We start from the raw sequence: 20,610 nt of genomic DNA on the forward strand, positions 1-20,610 counted from the left end.
CTGTGATGCTAGAAGGCTGCTAGGGGTATCGCTTAGAGCTATTTAAATGTCATAAGTGGTCCTCCATGTACCACCTAAATTCATCTCTCATATCACCAGTATGCCTCCACATTTTGGAAAGACTGACCAGTATACCTACTGTAGTCTCTGTCAGAGCTACTGTGGGGCGCAGTTAAGACATTATCTAAGTTCTTTGGAAATAAGTGCTATACAAATGGGCATGCAGTAGTAGCTCCTGCTTGCCTTGCGATCCACAAGGGCAGGGGTTTTGTCTGTCTCATTCACTCCAGCGCCTAGAACGGTGTCTTGCACATAGCAGGCATTCAGTAAATACATGTTGAATGAATTAATTACCTACCTCTTGTTGCTTCCAACTGTAAGTTCCAATAATAGTGAAATGCTTCAAGTTCCCTACACATCCTATCACCATTCAAGACTCAGTTTTGGCATCATCACCTTTGAATGTATCACTAGAAAATCATATACCACTTTACATTGACTTGTTGTCTGTCTCCCTCACCTGGCAGTTAGAGCTTCGGGAGCAAAGACTATGCATCTTTATATCCCAGCAGCTAGCACAGTGGCTGGCACATAATAGGTCCTTAATAAATATTGAATTAAACCAAATGCCTCCCTATTGCTTACAGCACATCAAGTCTACCCACTTCTGGCTGACTCCACATCCTCCATAATGTGGGCCAGCCTACTGATTCAGCCTTGCTTCCTTCTACTTTTTAGCACAATCTGTTACATGTTCATTTCCCCTTTCGTTCTTCACTAGGTCTGTAACTTCCCCCCTCTTTTGTAGTATAGTATAGTGGTTAAAAGCATGGGCTCTGGAATAGGATCTGGATTCAAAGGAGTTGGGTTCAAATCCTGTGGTAAGGAAACACTAAAGGGCCAGTTACTTTAACCTCTCTGAGCCACAATTTCCTCATCTGTAAAATAAGGATATAACAACACCTATTTCTTACGGCAGTTGTAGAGAGTCATTGAGAAAATGCATATAAAATACTTACCACATGGGCTTCCCTGGTGGCACAGTGGCTGGGAGTCCGCCTGCCGATGCAGGGGACGCGGGTTCGTGCCCCGGTCCAGGAGGATCCCACATGCCGCGGAGCGGCTGGGCCCGTGGGCCATGGCCACTGGCCCTGCGCGTCCGGAGCCTGTGCTCCGCGGCAGGGGGGGCCATGGCAGTGGGTAGGCCCGCGTACCGCAAAAAAAAAAAAAAAAAATACTTAGCACAGTCATCTGGCAGGAAATGAGCACTCAGAGAAGGTAAGGTATTATTGTTTTGTAATTCATTTAACATTGAGTCCCTACCTAATGACCCCACAGCGTAAGGTGCTGTGCTGAGGTAAACAAAGTCGAACAAGACACTCTTCCTGACCTCAAGGAGCTCTCAGGCTACTGAGAGACAGCTGTGGATAAAGAAAACCATAGTCCAGTACTGTCATAAGAAGATGAATAAAGTGCTGTAAGAGCTAAGAGGAGGGCACCTCACCTGCAGGTAAACGATCAGGAAATGCTTCCTGAGGAAGTGATCCTTCAGCTAAGTTGTCAGTATTAAATATAAATTTGCCAGGCAGACAAGGGAGAGAAGGACATTGCAGGCAGAAGGCACGACCCATGTAAATGCATGAAGGCCTAAGAGGACATGATAGGTTGGAGAGCTAGGAGAGTCCGCTAAAGGTGGAGCTTAGGATCCATGGGTGAACAGAATGAAAAGGATGTCAGCAGCAGGTCAGAAAGGATCAGAAAGTCAGGTATGGAGTTTGACCTCTAACAGAATGCCCCCCTCAGGGCTAAAGTTATTCCCTCCATTCTTACCAAATTCCTATTTGATTATTTGTTCACTGGTCTTTCCCATTGAACTGTGGGCCCCTTAAGGGCTCAAACCCAGTGTCTTGTTCTTTGAATTTCCAGTGCCTAGAATTTAGGTAGCACATAACTAATGTGGAAAGGAAGGGACTTCTGCAAGGTCACACAGCTACTCAGTAGCAGAGGTAGGACTCAAATATCAGTCTCCAGAGTGTTTTTAACTGTTTTACCACACTCCTCAGAGTTGGATATAAAAGTAGGAATTTAAATCTTTCATTTAATTCAGTCTTCACTGTACTGGAGTTTTTCCTTTCATGGCTTAATGAACTTCTTGCTACTAGTCAGGCAAATTCAAATCTCAGAAATACTTAGTGAAGATAGTTTGAACACTGGGGATTAAGTCATTACTCCATATATAATTTTTGGCAAGTTACAGCCTGCTCTTGGCTTTACACTGTGCACAATTTGATCTCATCTAGTGTTACTGCTGGCATTACAGGTACAAATAACAGTAGAACATTACTCACTCAAGACAAAACAGCAGTAGACCAAAGAAGGTCTAAATTGCCAAGCGCCTCAATTCGGACAGGCAGGAAAAGGTCTACTATACCATTTCTCTCATGACTCACAAAATTTATCTAAGAGAACAAATCTGTGTTGATCCAAACATGACAAATGAACATCCATCATTTCGATCGGGGAGTCACAACAGGAAATACTTGAAAGGTCATCTCATTTCTATAGCTATGCACAGATTACTTAAAATGCTTTCTACTCTTTTCCTGGACTTCAGTTTCTCCCCATTCCGACTCACTCTATATACTGTTGACCAGTTAGTCATCCTAGCTCTGCGACTTTGGGCAAGTTACCTAACTTCTCAGGGTCTCAGTTCCTTCATCTGCTAAATGAGGGGGCTGTGCTAGATTAGTGCTTTTTATACTGTGTTACTTAGAGCCCTCAAGTCCCTCAGAAGTGCTTTGGTGCCTTGGGTGCCACTGCACAAGTTGGGGAAAAGATGGGCTGAGTTGGCAGGCTTCTGTGTATCTACTTCAAACACAGCAGCCCTTTTAAAAACTATGGGCCTGTCTAAAATTTGGTTTGGAAAAAGAGTTCTGCTATTACAAAAAGTTTAAGTGACATTATACTTACAAGATTTCTAAGGGCCCTTCTGGTTCCCCTAAACTAGGATTTTTAAAAAAATCTCTCATACACAACTGGGATTTAATGTGATAAAGTGTTTACACACAGAAACACAATAAATGACTCATTTTTATTATTACTTTTTTCTAACCACTTTTTAATCTTGGTATTATCTCAATAAGATGCAATTCAATATTTAAAATGATGATGTGAATATATGATATGCATTCTGAAAGTAACTGGTGATTCTCATGAGGACTGTCATTTTGAAAGCCATAGAAAAATGGCTTACAAAGTTCAAGACCAGATTCAAATTCTGCATATTTTTTTTTCTCTTAGGCAACAGTAAAGCTATGTCTTAATCCAAGCAAATGTGCAGGAACAAATTATCTTTAGTCTCACAATTACTGTTTCTAAGTCTCCTTCACAAGTACTATCTTTCTTCTTTGTATTCTTGGCCAAGGCTGACCCTGAAAGTTCAGTTTACAAGACTCATTAGAAGTACCAGACAAATCAAATTGGTGATTCACCAGAGCTTCCTTTCCTCCTCAGCTTCTAGAGCAGGTTGCAAGGGAAGGCGTATTAGAATCACCTGGGAAGCTTTTTCAACCCACACTTATGCCCCACTCTCCTCTCCTTCTTGCCAAGCACTGGTTTAGCTTGGGGCTTCATTCTGTCCCACATGAAAGGCCTCTCCATCTTTTTAAATCCTACTCAATTTAAGATAGATGGAGTAAAAACAATTGAACTTAGAAGACACTGGCTTTGTCACAAATCGTTGGGCAAGTCACTTATCTGATCTCAGGTTTTTTTCCTCTGATTTTTGAGATCCTCTTCCAACTTTGAAATTCTGTGACTGCACGTCATGTCTAAGAAGCTTTCTGACTACTAACATAAAATGACTTGTCATTTCTTGGGTTTCCAGAAACCTATGCAGTACAACATATCCCCTAGTTATATACTGTCCTATATTGCCCTCTAGTTGTTTTTACATGAAAAATTTTTTCTTCTCAATGATAGTGTAAACTACATTTAGTTTAAAAGCTTATTTTCCAGGGCAGGCAACATGCATTTTACTTAAATTAAATCTCCTAGGACAACTCGGGGTGTGTCCTATGGTAATCAGTACATATTTATATTGATTTGTTCAAAGCAATGAGGTCCCTTCTTTCAAAGTCCTGGAATTATATTTTTACATCAGCGCTGTACAGTAGCTGTTAGCCACAAACATGAACCTAATATGTAATTCTAAGTTTTCTAGTAGGCACATTATAAAAGTGAAAAGACACAAGTGAAATTAATTTTAATAATATGTTTAACCCAATATATACAAAACATTAGCATTTCAACATGTAGTCAGTGTAAAAATTATTGAGATGTTTTACATTATTTTTTCGTAATAAGTTCTCAAAATCCGGTGTATATTTTACATTGAAAGCACATCTCAATTCAAAATAGCCACGTTCAAGTGCTCAATAGCCCCATGTGGCAAGTGGCTACCGTGTTGAACAGCGCAGTTCTGCGTAATTGAGCTGCTTTCCAAACCGATCACTTATTTTTCTATTCATATAATGACACTGGGCACTTAATAAGTACCAGGCACTGGGCTAGCCGGAGAGGTGCAAAAATTAATCAGACTCATAGTGGTAAGGGAGATAGATTTGTAAGTCACTAGCTGTAATACAATGTGGTAGGTGTTCTGATAGAGATGCACAGAAAATTTTCATTTGGCGGGGGAGAGAGGCTCAAGGAAGCTTTCACAGAGGAAGTGTGTGTGTGTGTGTGTGTGTGTGTGTGTGTGTGTGTATAGGAGGGGTAACAGTAACTTTTGAATGTGTGTGTGTGTAAAAGGGGTTGGTAACAGTAACTTTTAAATGTGTGTGTGTGTGTAAAAGGGGTTGGTAACAGTAACTTTTAAATGTGTGTGTAGGAGGGGTGAAGCGACGTGAAAGAGAGCAGGCGAGGATTGGCTGGGAGGAACCCAGAGCTCCAGCTGCTGGGTGTACGGAAGCCGGAGGGGGGCGCTACTTGCACGACCCTGGCCGCCCCAGCCCTTCAGGCAAGGGACAGCCTTGCGAGGTAAGGCGCACGCCTGGCCGACTGCGTGGGCGCGCCCGCGCCTACCCTCTCGCGCCCGCCCTAGCTCCGAATTCAGCCTCGTCACACCCGCGCTTCAGAGCCTACGGCACTGCCCAGACCCGGATCGGCGACGAGTAGCCACGCGAAAAGCAGCACCTAGGGTTTGCTTGTTTGCGCGTTGTGTGTCTGTAACAGATGCCTACTACCGGTAATAGGCAGCCTGGTAAAATGAGTCTATGGAAACAGTTGCTCGGTTTAGCTAACATCCGCTTCTGGCAGTTGTCCGACGCTTAGTTAACAGTGGAGCCGCTGGACCGATGCTGCGCCCCTTCCGGTTTCGTTGCTGGCAGCCCAGCCCATCTGTCCCAGGGCCGGAAGTGAGCTCTTCCCGTGTTCGTCCCTTCCCCAAGATGGCAACAGCCGGAGACGAGTTACTGCTGCCGCGGCTCCCCGAGCTGTTCGAAACCAGCAGGCAGCTTCTGGACGAAGTGGAAGTCGCGACTGAACCCACCGGCTCCCGGATTATCCAAGATAAGGTGTTCAAGGGACTGGACCTCCTGAAGAAGGCTGCCGAAATGTTACTGGAGCTCGACTTGTTCAGGTATGGCGAGAGGGTAGTATGACTGAGAACGTAGGTAATAATAGTTACCAATGGCGGAACCATTGATCCTGGGTGCAGGAGACCTTTAAAACCCGGAGCCTTTCTTTCCTCCCTCCCACTGCGACCTTGTGTACATTGTTTACATTCTCCACCTCTCTTCCGAGATACTTAGTATCACACGATTGTGCTCCCTAGTGTTGGCTATTTGCATAGGCATTGGGTGTGAGCGCACAGCCACTGTTAGTGATGAAAACTGGCAGCTGTTCCCGGTGCCTCCTCCCTTTGTCCCACCCACACCCCCACCCACACCCCAGCCCTTCCCTCCCCCAGGAAGCCAGGGCCACAGTTTGAATGCCCAGCCAGACTTCACAGCCTCCTCTTTGCTCTTTCCAGCCGAAATGAAGATTTGGAAGAGATTGCTTCCACCGATCTGAAGTACCTGATGGTGCCAGCATTTCAAGGAGCATTCGCCATGAAACAAGTCAACCCCAGCAAGCGTCTAGATCATTTGCAGTGGGCTCGAGAACACTTTTTAAACTACTTAACTCAGTGCCGATACTATCATGTGGCAGAGTTTGAGCTGCCCAAAACCAAGGCCAACTCTGCTGAAAATAACACTGCTGATTCCTCCATGGCCTATCCTAGCCTCGTTGCTATGGCATCTCAGAGACAGGCTAAAATAGAGAGGTGGGTCATTTGAAGACTGCCCAATGGCAGTGCTGTTGGCGGGGAGGGGTGCATGTTTTTTTTTCTGGGGGGGTGGGCAAAAAATGGTGTGTGTCACTCTTTGGGTTCGTATTTAGCATAGGCCCTGGTGATAGCAAACTCCTGAGTTTTTCAAGAAGCCTCTGCCTTGGTTGAAATGACTATACCTAACTGTCAGACCCCTAGCACCTTATGGTTGCCAGCAACAGCAATGTAGTTTAGCAGAGTGTCTCCCAGTCTCTCCCACATCACAGCATAGCAATACTCACATGGTACAGTGAGGTAAGTATCTCTGAAGGGCACAAATATCTTGTAGCTATAGTCCATTTATGGTCAATTGATTGAGAAACTCTGTTCTAACAATATTGGATCAGGTGTATAACATCCTGAACTAATCTTAGTACTGGCATAGCTTCATTATGTGACCTTGAACACCTTGCTTACTCTCTTAGTTTAGTTTTTTAAAAAGAGTGCTCACAGTGTTTAGGAGCTATGCTAGGCACCGGGGATTCAAACTGAGTATGGGCGTTTGTATGGATATGGGTGGTGTCTGCCTTGGAGGAGCATACAGTGTGGTGAGGAAAAGAGGCATAGAAACAGTATAAATTATAAAATGATGTGATAGGGAAATGCACAAGGTATCGGGAGAGCAGACAGGAGGGGCACCTAACCAAAGAGGGAGCAGGAGAGAGCAGAAGGCTCCCTGGATGAGGTGACTCCTGTGATGAGTTGTTTAAGGATGCATAGGAGTATCATCTAGAGGAAGAGGAAAGGAGGGCTTTAGCCAGCAGAGATAATAGCATTAGTAAAGCTACAGGGACATTGAAGACCACAGTGCTGGGGTGGGGAACAACCATAAGCAATTAGGTGATGCTAGAACACAAAGTGGGTGGTGAAGAAGGGGAAAGAATGATGCTGAAGAATGTTGTAGGGTTCAAACCAAGGAGAGCTTGGGGTGTGAGGAAGGTGAAAGAACGACCTTGTTCCTGAGAACTTGGGAAGGGGGTTTGAATCCCAGCTCCAGAATTTAATCATTCTGATTTTGGGTAGGTTGCTTAATCCCTCAGTGCCTTAATTTCCCCAGATGGCAAATTGGATAATCATAGGTCCTATAAAATAGAAGAGAAATGCATAAAAAGCTCTTACCACATTGTCTGATACAGTAAGCACTCAGAGTCAGCTGTTGTCGTATCTTTGTAGCTGAGTACAAGTCGTGGAATGAGAGACCTGGGTTTGAGACCCAGCTTTACTTATAAGCCATTGGATTTTGGGTAACTTATGTAACCTGTCTGAGCCTCAGGTTTCCTCATATGTGAAGTCTAAGTAACAGTGTACCTATCTCATAGGGTTAAGAGGCATTAATAAAATAAACCACATAAAACAGCTAGCACAGTATCTGTTACATAGTAAATATTCTATAAATGTTACCTATTATTAGGCCATGCTAAAGAGCCTGAGATTTGTTTGGTGACTAGGGATCCACTGGAGGTTTTTTTTTTTTTCCTTGAAGAGTAGCAAGGTCATATTTGCATTTTAACTAGCATACTCTAGCAGCAGTTAGGAAGCATTCTGAGGGAGAAATTAGATCCAGTTAGGTCACAGAGGTGATGAGACTTTACTACTGCAATGGCAGAAGGGATGGAGGGGATATATTTATTTATAGGGTTGAATCTGCAGAAAACGATCAATTGGTTGTGACAGGTAGGGTAGAATGAAGCAGCAAGGAAGATGTCCATGTTTCTGATGTCGGTGGGTGGCTGTGGAACTCATTGAGATGGGGGAATAGAAGAGGAAGAACAGATAGGGGAGAGTATGAATTGTATATTGAGACATGTTGCATTTAAGGTTGCCTAGGAGACATCCAAGTCAAGGTATCTGTAGCATGAAGCTCAGTGGAGAGGCCTGGTCTAGAGAGCTGAAAATTGATTGAGTCATTTAGCATATTTATTGAGCCTTTACTGTGTGCTGAGTAATGGAGACCCAGACAAAGTCTGTGCCCTCATGGAGCTCTTGTTTTGGTGGAGGAGACAGACAGTAAGCTAGTAAATAAAAATGTGATTTTAGGTGGTAAGGGCTTTAAAGAATAATAAAGTATGGTTAAGAGCTGGTGAGTGACAGAGAATGATTTTTGAGGAAATGGGATAGACTGATATGAAGTGGAATTCAGTATCATGTCCTTTGTGAGAAGGTAGGGGCAACCCGTTGGCATGTAACAGATAGTTTAAACAGTGAATTTGGGATCCAAATAATCGTAATATATCCAAAAAAAAAAAAGACTGTAAATGCACTAGAGAGATACAAATGGTGTTGTGGACAAAGACCAGGGAGTGATCACATCTGGTTGGAGGGTTAAGGAAAAGGTTTCCGAATGTAGTAGCATTTGAGGTGAGACTAGAAGGATGCAAATTAAAAATGCAAATTACAGGTTAGCCTGAATGTAAAAGTAATAATATTCATTGTAGAAAGTTGGAAAACAGAACATTTTTTAAATTAAAAATAAGTCTTCTTCCTAGCACTCAGATGAGCTTTGTTAACTATCTGATGTATTTCCTTCCAGATACATAGTTATTTTAGTTAATAAATTTGGAAGAATACCATAAATATAGTTTTTTATCCTTTTTTTTAAACCTAACATCCTGTTTTGATTTCCCCATGTCTTTTGAAGCCATGGTATTTAATGGTTAAATAGTATTCCAGCTTACAGTCATATCATGATTATTTAAACGAATCTTTTATTGTCAAATGCTTAGCCTGTTTATGTGTTGATTTTTTATTTGCTATTCTAAGTAATGTTATGAGGAAACATAACTGCATCTGTCACTGTTCTGTAGGACAGATTTCTAGAAGGACCAGTGCCTAAATCAAAAGGTTTGAATATTTTGACTCTTGATGGTAATTATATTGCTTTCCACAATAACAAAGTTTCAAAGTATGTCCCACTGCAACAGTACTGAATGGCAACACTTAGAAAATCCAGATGGGCAAGCAGGAAAGATACCTCATTGTTTTGATTTGCATTTCTTTGGTTAGAAAGCTTGATCTTTTTTTTTTTTTTTTTCTGTATGCGGGCCTCTCACTGTTGTGGCCTCTCCCATTGCGGAGCACAGGCTCCAGACGCATAGGCTCAGCGGCCATGGCTCACCACGGGCTCAGCCGCTCCGCGGCATGTGGGATCTTCCCGGACCGGGGCACGAACCCACGTCCCCTGCATCAGCAGGCGGACTCTCAACCACTGCGCCACCAGGGGAGCCCAGAAAGCTTGATCTTTGAATTTTTTTTTTTATGCCTGACAGACGAGATACCAACACTATCTTTTCGCTAATGGCTCCCATATTTATATCACTAACCCAGACCTCTCCTGACTTTGAACACCATACGTGGATGTTTCACAGACATCTCAAACTTAACATGCCCTAAATTGAACTGCTGGCTTTTCAATCCCCCAATGTGCCCCCACACTCATGTCTTTACCATCTCAATAAACAGACCACCACTCACCCAGGTTTTAAGCTAGAAACCTAGGAGTTAGCTTCAGTTCCTCCCTTCTGAATTGCCACGTCCAGTCCATCAACAAGGCCTGCCAGTTCTAGCTACAAAATGTACCTTATGTCCTTCTGTTTCTCTCTTTCTCCACTATCATACCTTCATCTAGGCCACCAGCATCTCTCACCTGAAATATCCAAGCCATTAACTGTAAAGACCTGGATGATCTGCCATCTGCCTCTCTCCAATCTCGTCATATATCATACTCCCCTTGTTCACTAGACTGCTGCCATAATAGCCTTCTTTCAGTTCCGAACAGATCCAGTTCTTTCTTTCTACAGAGTCTTTGTACATGTTGTTCTCTTTGCATGGAATGCTCTTCATTTATCTGTCTTTCTGGGTTTTGTCTTTCTCCCCTACTAGAATGTATACTCCATGAGAGCAGTAGCCATTTCTCTCTTGTTCTCTGTGTGGTATGTCTAGCACAGGGCTTGGTATATAGAAGGTGCTCAAAAAATATTTATTCTTGACAAGCAGGGGGGAACAACATGAGCAAAAGCCCAAGGCAGGGTAGTTGGAGGTATGTACAGGAAATGGAGAATAGTCTGATTTGGCAGAAGGTAAGAGTAGTATGGTTGGAGGACTGTAAGGAAGTGATGTGTATGGAACGTTGTAAAGGAAGAGAGGGGCAGAAAGACAAGTTAACGTGTTATAATAGTACTTCAACTGGGAAGAAGTGATAAAAATGAAGTTACAACTATCAGAGATATTACTTTTGCAAGAAGCATTTATATGATTAGAAAACAAATTGTTCAAATCCTTATTTAATTTCTGTAAGTCCTCCATCCCCCACCTCATGACTTTACACAGTGAGGCCATCCGACATAAAACACCTAAATGGTATGTCCTCTCTCTCCCTCAAAACCTGTTTCTTCACATATCTTCTCTACTCTAATTCCCATCTTTGAGGCGTAAGTGTAAGTCTTGATTAACTGTACCTACATTCTTTTTTTTTTTGCAATACGCGGGCCTCTCACTGTTGTGGCCTCTCCGGTTGCGGAGCACAAGCTCCGGACGCGCAGGCTCAGTGGCCATGGCTCACGGGCCCAGCCGCTCCGCGGCATGTGGGATCTTCCCGGACCGGGGCACGAACCCGTGTCCCCTGCATCGGCAGGCAGACTCTCAACCACTGCGCCACCTGGGAAGCCCTGTACCTACATTCTTTTGACAGAAATGGAGAAGTAGAAGCTGGGTAAGTAATGAGTCTAGTTTTAGATTTACTGAATTTAGGTCCTAAAGTGACAACTGGACAGCCATGTCCATAGACAGATGGAAACGTGTAACTAAAACTTATCAGGCTGTTTTGCTGCTAGTGGTAAAAATTCAGGAGTGTTGCTGGGTGTGGATAGTTTGCCAAGAAAAAGCATGTAGAGAGAAAAAAAAGCCAAGGATAAAACCTTGGGGCAAATTAAGGGAGAAGGAAGAGGAAAGAAAGAACAGAGGTAAGAGACTCAACAAGGTACAGGTAAAAGTACTTATAGAAAGAAGCCTGGGGAAGAGAGAGGACAAATGTCATGTCCTCTATGAAGCTTCGCTCTACCTGTCTCCCCTCCCAGATATTGTAGCACTTAGTTTATGTTACTTATCAGGCCATAACAATCTGTTATGTTCTAGACTTGGAACTTCTAAAGGTCAGAGACCTTGACTAATTATATCCTTAATATCCTAATTATATCATCATATCCTTGGTACCCAACCAGTAATTGGATCATAGTAGATACTTGAGGTATCTTTGGGAAGGACAGATAGAGTGGTCATCAGAAAGATGGAAACAATATGGTATAGCAGAAAAAGCCTGGGCTTTGGAGTCAGACCTGGGGTGACCAGTCCAATTTCTGCCACCTAGTAGATGGGGCATCATCTAGCCCCCCTTAACCTCAATTTTTCCCATCAGATAACAATATATTGCTGCTTACAAAGCACTTTCGTGAGTATTGTTCATTTGGTCCTCTTAACAGCCCCATGAAGCAGATATTATCCCATTTTAGAAATACGGAAATGGGCTCTGAGTACTGACTTGTCCAAAGTTACATGGCTGGTAAGTGGCCAGGCTTTAAACTTAGGTCTTCAAATTCCCAGTTCTAGTGCTGTTTAGAAAAGAGAGAAGAGTGGTCATTTGAAAAGGCAGAACATGGATTGAGGGAAGGTGTTTCTAGGATAGGGGAAAGGCACCAGTAGGGTGAAAAATTGTAACTGCTAATGACAGGGAGGATGATTGATTGAGTGAGGCTTGGAAGAGTGTGGGTGGAGACAGGATTGATAGCCAAAGTGGAATGGTAAAGACAACATAAGCTCCTTAAAGGCAAGAGGAGAGGAGGAAAGGTGAAGCTATAGAGATTTTAAGGTAAAAAGGGAAATTGAATTTCTACATTGGCTGGCCATCTGGTGAGCATGATGTTGGCATGGATCCACAAAAGATGAGCAAAAAGATAGCTGAACAAGAGTGACCGTTCCGCTGAAGTTTGATCATATGAATTTGTAGTTGACTCATCTGACACAAATTTGTAGTTCGTTACCTCTCTTCAGCAGCTTGGGAACAGAAAAGGGGAATGAATGATGAAAGTGGCCCAGAGTCAGAAGGGTGACAAGCACTGGGGGATTCTAGGGTGATAGGGAGTGTTTGCATGCAACAGCTCACCATAGGAAATCTAGAACAGTGACAAAGGTCTAGGACAGTGGTTTACAATCTGTTCCTTCGAGCCCTAAGATTTTACCACAGTGCCTGGGTAGGGGGCATGTTGGGAGCCCTCCTCTGATTTAACCAAGGCGGATTTTATCTTTTATTACTTTCTGGAGTTCCAAGTAAGCTCTCATAAGAAGAAAGCGTTCTTCTGCTAAGACAGAAAGGTTTAAAAAACACTGGCCTCAAAGAATAGGAGTTCAGGAACTTAGAAGTCCCAAAGATGACTAGGAGCAAAGTCATAGAAGCAAAGGAAGTAGAGAAGAAGGAAAGACCAGAGAGTGTGACTAGACCACATGCATGCAGAGGATGGGAAAGGAAGCACAGGAACCGAGTGGCACCAGAGTTAAATGTTCTCAAGTGATATCTGTAATAGCATTCATGAACTAGGAATTGACCTGTGTAGTGTTTTACTCAGAAGGCCACCTGTGATGGTGCTGTGACAGTTATTTATAACATTACATAAAGTGCCCACTTGTTGATTAAAAGGAGCAGAAGAGCCTAAAAGTTTTTATAGTAAAGAATGTTTCCAGAGTGGAGGTTCTTGACTTTTTGTGGGTCATGGACCTCCTTAACCTCTCCCCAGTAAAAAAAAAAAGAAGAAGACACATACATGTAGAATTCTATACAAAATTTGGGGGAGTTCAAGAACACCCCTCCCTCCAAACTCTGTCCGTGGACCTCAGGTTAAGAACTTCAGATTTGGGTGAACACCCACAGAGGAGCATCTGATTCTGGAGGTCTAGAGTGGGGTTCCAGACATAGATATTTCAAGATACTTCTCTTGGGAGTTGTGGAGTTTTCCCTTGATTCCTCTCTTTGCCTCAAGACCTTACATCCAATAAACCAACAAATACTGTTATATTTTAATTATGTCCACATCTCACCACCTCCCTATTTCAAGTCGCTGTCTCTCGCCTGGATTGTGGCAATATCCTCTTAGTTGATTTTCCTGCTCCACCCTTGCCTCCCACCACCCCCCACAGTCTACACACAACAGAGTAGTCCATTAAAAAAAAGTTCATTTCATGTATTCTATTTTAAAGCTTCCAGTGGCTTTCTCTTCTCAAAATATCATGACATTTGATATTTCGTGTATTCTTGGCCTACAGGATTCTACAAATTATGGCCCTGGCTATCTCTCTGACCTCACTTCCTATTATTCTTCACGCCATGCCAGCCACACTGACCTCCTTGCTATTTCTCAAACATGTCAGGCCAGCACTCTCCCACCCCAGGACCTTCATATTTGCTTTTCCCCGTTAGAACACTGTTTCAGATACCGGCATGGCTTCCATCCTTATTTCCTTGAAGTCTGTGCTCAAATGTCATCTCTTCAAAGAAGTCTCTCCTGATCACCCGTACTTTCACACCATCACTCTATCCACTTTACCTTGCTTTTTTGCTTCTTCAGAGCACTTCACCACCACCTGACTCATCTATTTCTTTTTGTCTGTCTTCTCACACTAGAATGAAAGCTTCAGGAGAGCAAGGACTTTCTTGTATGCACTGTTGTGTCTCAAGCACTGAGAACAGTACCTGTCACACAATAGGTACTCGGTAAATAGTTGTCCAATGAGTGATAGATGACATACTAGAATGCATCTTGAAAAGGGCAGGCAGGGTAGATATGAGTCTTCAAATTATACTAGGATGAGTTAGAGGAGCTGGAAATGTTTTGCCCAGAAGAAAAGAAGAGATGACCATTTTTTAGGCTATTTCACAAGGAATTCCTGCATCAATGGCAGGTAAATGACCCCTAAGATCCTATGACTATTTGAAGCTGTAATTCCCAAGTGGACATTGTATATACTAAGCACCCAACCTAGTAAAGGTTGATGTCATAGAATTACTAAGGCACTCTCGTCTCAAAATACGATGGGAAGAGTTGCTCATATCAGGTTATTTTCGATTTTTTTCTGGTTTCAGGATGTATTTCTCAGCTTCTGCTGATCCCTTCCTTGCCTTGTAGTCTTGAGAGAACTGACTTGGTGGCAAATTCTGAGGTATAGAATCTGTATTTTTGCCTAAATGGAAATCGGTGTACCTGGTCATTTGTAAAGGTAAAATTGTATTGTGTCCTTCTTTTGAAGGAACACCTCTTTATTTTTAAGTTCATGGCTAATGCGTTTCTGTGGAACAGATACAAGCAGAAGAAGGAGGTGGAGCATAGGTTGTCTGCACTGAAATCTGCTGTGGAAAGTGGTCAAGCAGATGATGAGTGTGTTCGTGAATATTACCTCCTTCACCTTCGAAGGTGGATTGGTATCAGCTTAGAAGAGATTGAGAGCATTGACCAGGAGATAAAGATCTTGAGAGGAAAAGACTCTTCAAAAGAGGTAAGCCTGGTCACCGCCTATATCCCTAAAAAAGCTACTGTCAGAGATTTGGATCTTCTACAAGAGAGTAATCGAATTAAAATCCTTTTAAGTCTCCATAAAATCATTGTTCTTATTAAGATTAGTGGAGGAAGGCTGAAGGTTCACTAGGATAGCTTTCTTTCTAGTTTATAGTATTGTTCCCCAGTGCTTTCTAACCTGTAACACACTTCCAGTCTTTTGTAATTTTGTGACATGCCAGGAGGGAAGGAGGCTTCTCTGAAGTGAAAATTGGTTTGGGCTGTGAGCACTCATGACTCCTGAAAGAAGGCATAGGGAGGTGGGCCTTGAAAACCTGTGCTTGACTGTAATAAACAGGAAGAGGGATAGGATGGGAATGAAGAAGAAGAGTGTAACTGGAGAAGAGAGAGAAAAGAGTAAAAAGATAAAGCAAAAGACATGGAATGTGTTTAGGTTGGGGGAGAAACCAGGATTTAACATTACACAATGATACACCCTCACACCTTAGGTCACCCAAGTATGAAACACAGCAAGGACATCTCTGCACAAAATGTCAGGCATATTGGTAAAGAAAACTTGGTGTAACCCCACTTTGGCTGTCTCTGAAGATCATAACTGTGTTTTGGAGCTGCTACTTCAAAATATTAGGCTCTGCTGCCACTTATTTTTTGGTTCAGAATATAACATGAATTGAGTTGAATTTATCAGTTAGTCACAGGCATTTAAGTCCTCAGAGAAACCTCTTGCTAATTCGATTTGCACTAATTAGCCCAGGAGCTTTTGCCTCAGGGTAACATCAACCTAGTTTCTCTGTGTGAAGGGATCAAAGAATGAACAATTAGTATTCTAAAGCCTTAAGGCCCCTTGGGCATATCTAGATGAGTGGTTTTCAAGCATCATGAGGCTGGACTCCTCTGGATCCTCCCATCTCCTTAGTTTTTTGTTTTTATGCTCTCTCATTTGGTATTGGGATTGGCTCTGGAAGTGATGGAGTTTAGAACCAAGTGAACATTTTTCTTGACCATAGTTTGTTTTGGTGTGCCCCCGGACAGCCAAGTTTCCTTGAAACATTTCTGTGCACCTATATATGAAAGATACTAACCCATTCTTCCCCCCTTGCATTTAGGAACATCCACTTCTAAAACACCCTAGGGAGCTCATGACAATTAATAGCAAAATTACGTTGGACAGGGTTTTAGCAGAAGGGTCTTCATAATTCAACTTTAGCACTGAAGGCCAGGCTAAGGAAAGGGGCTTCAAATTGAGCTCAAGGGTTTTAGATGGAACATGGAAGAAGGCTTTGGAATCTTCCTCTTTGGAGGGGAGTATTTTAAAGTCAGGTAATTTTTCACTTGTGGTGAAATGATTCCTGGGAGAGCTTTCTCTTGCTCCCTTTCCAGCAAGATACTTGGGCCACCTCAGGAGAGCTAACCAACCTCCACCATTAGTATTCTGCAAATATATCTTAGAGACTGATAAATAGGGCTTTTCAAGCACCTAAAGACATAAGAGCCTGCGTAGTGGGATGGGCAGAATGACAAGTACACTTCTGATAATTAATTTCCTTTTTAGGCATCAACTTCTCACTCATCTCGTCAGGACAGGCCTCCAATGAAACCGTTTGTTCTCACTCGGAACATGGCCCAAGCCAAGTAGGTAGTATTAAAAAGTGGGTTGCCTTTGCAAGCCCCCTGCTTTTATGGTTCATTTACAGTGCATGAGTAACAGAAGGTAATGGCTTCACCTGGGGAGGCTGTTCTTGCATCAGAGATATCTCCTCTGATACTTTCTCTGTCTGTCTTCATCAGACATTTCCCTCACAAACTTGAGCTTAAAAATAGGCTAGAAAGGAAACCAACAAAAATTAATTAATTAACTAATTAAAAACAGAAAGAAGAAAAGAATCTAAGGGAGAATTGTAGACCTTAAAATTGTTTCCCACTGTTTCCTTCAGCTGCAGTTCTCAAAAGGACATGTTTGCCTATCTAGGTTTTAATTCTGAGTTTTGGGATGCTTTTCCGTAGGGTGGCAGAAGAGTCTTCTTCCTCCGTGTATCTTTTATACCCTCCAAGTATAAATACTCCTTCCATCGTATCATCACTCCTCTGTGGGGCATTAGCCTCCAGGATTGCTTACTGGGAGATGATTCTGGGCTATTTATCTTCTCATGAAAGCTCTTGCCTTTAATTCTCCTTCCTGGATGCCTCATTTTACATATCCTAACAGGAGTTTTCACAAATCCTCAGAAGATAGCTGGGTAGGAGAGCAAGGATGAAACAGACACAGGCTTTATCACTAAAGAGAAGAGGCTTTTTAATAGAGCTCTTTATGTTTACTTTTCTAAATGCAGTGTGATTCTTGCAGAGTATTTGGAGCTGGTTATCCAAGTCTGGCATCTATGACAGTGAATGACTGGTATGAACAGCATCGGAAATTTGGAGCATTACCTGATCAGGGTGTAGCCAAGAAAACATCAGGTATGGAGGGGTGGGAGGAGAGTCGTTATACTACTACACTACCGGTCCCTAACTCTCGAGCAATTAAATTCAGACCAAGTATTGTTGCCCTTTAGATGCAAAAGAAATCTGGACAAAGATTCTGAGTAATAGAAAGATTCTAGTCAGTATTTTGTTTCATTTATTATTAAATAGCACATGATTTTGGGAGGATGGGGGCAGTGGGACAGCATAGTTTTTTAATTTCTCCAAATATCATGGCATAAAAACAGACTGAGCAGCTAGACAGCAAAGCCAAACATCCATAAATAGCAGTTCTGCTTCTGGTAACAGCAGAGTAGGTTGTATCAGACCAACCCCTCCTATAGATAACAATTACAGACTGGACAGAATATATCAAAACAGCTATCTGAAGGCCCTGAGAGTGACCAAAATCAGACATAGACTGTAGGGCAGTCAACACTTATATAAGAAGGGAACGGTACTTGGAACTTCCTGAGGGCAAGGACTTTGGCTTACTGTGTTCTTGGTGCTCAGTTTGGTAATTAGATCATGGTAGGTACTTGGAGGTGTCTTTGGGAGGGAAAGGTGGAGCTGGTAGTCATTAGAAAGATGGAAGCAATATGGCATAGCAGAAAAAGCATGGACAGATCTGGAGTAACCAGTTACTCCTACCACTTAGATAGGACATCATCTAGCCCCTCTGAGCCTATTTTCCTTATCTCATGTATGATCTCACTTGATACTCTTTAACAACCCCATGAAGCAAACATTCTTATTCCCATTTTAGAATGAGGAAATGGTGTCTGAGGACTAACCCAAAGTAAACATAGCTAGAAAGTGGCCAGGCTAGGATGTTAATACAGGCCCTAAAATTCCCACTTCCAATGCTGTTTCCACTGTAGCAAAGAGAATAGTGGTCATTTGAAAAGGTTTCCTGGTTTTTTTAATAGCTTTTCACCCATGGGCAGGCTGCACTTGCTGTAATATGGAGGTGGGTAAAACTTGGATAGAAACCAGTCTTATCGGATGAGGAAGGAGAGAACTGAGTTCAGGGTGACTGTAGCAACTGAAACCTGAGAAGATATCCCAGGAGAGAACCACAGAGGAGGAGCCCTAATTGTATAAAGCCTGCCCAAATCTCTGGCAGACTACTAAGCTATACAGGATCGACTCCAAGCACCCTAGATAGAGCTAAAATAACTGAATGGATAATCCAGCTACTGCCCAATGCAGAGGAAACAGAATTTTGAATTTTCGTTCTAGACAAATGAAAACTAACTAAAATGAAAAATCAGTATGTTTTAGAGGAACAAAACGGAATTCATAATCTCTACAACATAACCATTCAAAAAGTCTGGGATTCAGTCCTCAACTACTATACGTATGGGAAAAAAAAAGAAAGAAAACGTGACTTATACTCAAGAGGAAAAGCAATCAATGAAGACCAACCCGAAGATGACTCAGATGTTGAAATTAGCAGATAAGGACTTTAAAGCAGCTTATTTCTATGCTCAAGGGCATAGGGGAAAATATACTTGTAATGAATGAAAAAGTAAGAAATCTCAGAGAAGTAGAAACTATGCACAAAAAATTCTGGAACTGAAAAATACAATATCTGAAGTTTAAAAATCAAACCAGCCTCATAGATACAGACAAAAAAACGGGTGGTTGCCACAGGAGAGGGAGGTTGGAGAGGGGAAATAGGTGAAGGGGATTAAGAGCTATAAACCTCTAGTTATAAAATAAATAAAGCCACGGGGGTGTAATATACAGCATAAGAAATGTGGTCAATAATATTGTGATAACTTTGTGTAGGGACAGATGGTTACCAGATTTATGATGGTGATCATTTCATAATGTATGCAAATGTCAAACCACTGTAATACACCTGAAACTAACATAATATTGTACATCAACTATATTTCAATTTTTTTAAATTGGATGAGATTAATAGCAGATTGGCAATGACAGGAGAAAGGGTTGGTTAACTTGAAATAAGCCAATCTGAAGGAAAAAAAAAGATTGGTTAAAAATGAAGAGCCTCAATGACCTGTGGAACAATGTAAAAAGGTCTACCTTATGTACAATTGGAATACCAGTAGGAGAGAATAAAGAGAAGGGGCCATTAAAAAAAATTGAAGAAATAATGGCTGAAATGTTCCCCAAATCTGTGAAACACAAATTTAGAAATTTAGAAATAGCAGTAAGCCCTAACTAAGCAGGTTTTAAATACAGTGAAAACCAAGCATAGAGACATCATAGTCAAACTGCCGAAAACAAAAGAAAAAGAGAATCTTAAAAGCAGCCAGAGATAAAGTACATATTACACACAGAAGAACAGTGATGTGAATTGTTGTCACCTTCGCATTTGAAAGTGGGTCCCAGAGATAGTGAAGTAATGCCTCAATTAAACACCCCAATTTTATTTATTTATTTATTTATTTTTCATTGTGTTGGGTCTTCGTTGCTGTGCACGGGCTTTCTCTAGTTGCGTTGAGTGAGGGCTGCTCTTTGTTGTGGTGCGTGGGCTTCTCATTGCGGTGGCTTCTCTTGTTGCGGAGCACAGGCTCTAGGCACTTGGGCTTCAGTAGTTGTGGCACGCGGGCTCCGTAGTTGTGGCACAGGGGCTTAGTTGCTCTGCGGCACGTTAGATCTTCCCAGACCAGGGCTCGAACCCGTGTCCCCTGCGTTGGCAGGCAGATTCTTAACTACTGCGCCACCAGGGAAGTCCCTAAACACCCCAATTTAAAAATGAGTAAAAGACCTTAGACACCTCACCAAATAAGATTATAAAGAGGGGAAATAAGCATATGAAAAGATGCCCAACATCATATGTCATTAGGGAATTGCAAATTAAAACAACAGTGATCCCACTACACCCCTATAAGAATGGCCAAAATCCAAAATACTGACAACACCAAATGCTGACATGGATAATGGAGCAACAGGAACTGTCATTCATTGTTGGTGGGAATGTAAAATGGTACAGACACTTTGGAAGACAGTTTGTCAGAACTAAACATTCTCTTACCATACTATCAAGCAGTCATGCTCCTTGGTATTTACCCAAATGAGTTGAAGTTAGGTTCACACAAAAATTGCACACAAATGTTTATAGCAGCTTTATTCATAATTGCCAACATTTGGAAGCAACCAAGATGCCCTCAGTAGGCAAATGGATAAACTGTGGTACATACAGACAATGGAATAATATTCATTGCTAAAAACAAATGAGCTATCAAG

The 20,610-nt window shown here is 42.2% G+C and overlaps 1 protein-coding gene across 3 annotated transcripts in view; it reads left to right on the forward strand.

Moving 5' to 3' along the window:
* Positions 1–5,003: 5,003 nt before the first annotated feature.
* IGBP1 (immunoglobulin binding protein 1) overlaps positions 5,004–20,610 on the forward strand; it is a 38,577-nt gene continuing 22,970 nt past the window's right edge. The window contains exons 1-5 of one of the 3 annotated variants that reach the window (XM_027093618.1): positions 5,004–5,641; positions 6,035–6,328; positions 14,713–14,908; positions 16,481–16,560; positions 17,273–17,385. In XM_027093618.1, the coding sequence (XP_026949419.1) occupies positions 5,358–5,641; positions 6,035–6,328; positions 14,713–14,908; positions 16,481–16,560; positions 17,273–17,385 (967 nt within the window). In that variant the 5' untranslated portion in view covers positions 5,004–5,357. The remainder of the gene's footprint in view (positions 5,642–6,034; positions 6,329–14,712; positions 14,909–16,480; positions 16,561–17,272; positions 17,386–20,610) is intronic. The other 2 variants (XM_027093619.1, XM_027093617.1) reach the window with 2 other exon arrangements.

This window comes from Aethalodelphis obliquidens, unplaced genomic scaffold (genome assembly GCF_003676395.1).
Source record: "Aethalodelphis obliquidens isolate GAN/ISIS:26980383/991018 unplaced genomic scaffold, ASM367639v1 scaffold85, whole genome shotgun sequence".
Classification (NCBI taxonomy): Eukaryota; Metazoa; Chordata; class Mammalia; order Artiodactyla; family Delphinidae; genus Aethalodelphis; species Aethalodelphis obliquidens.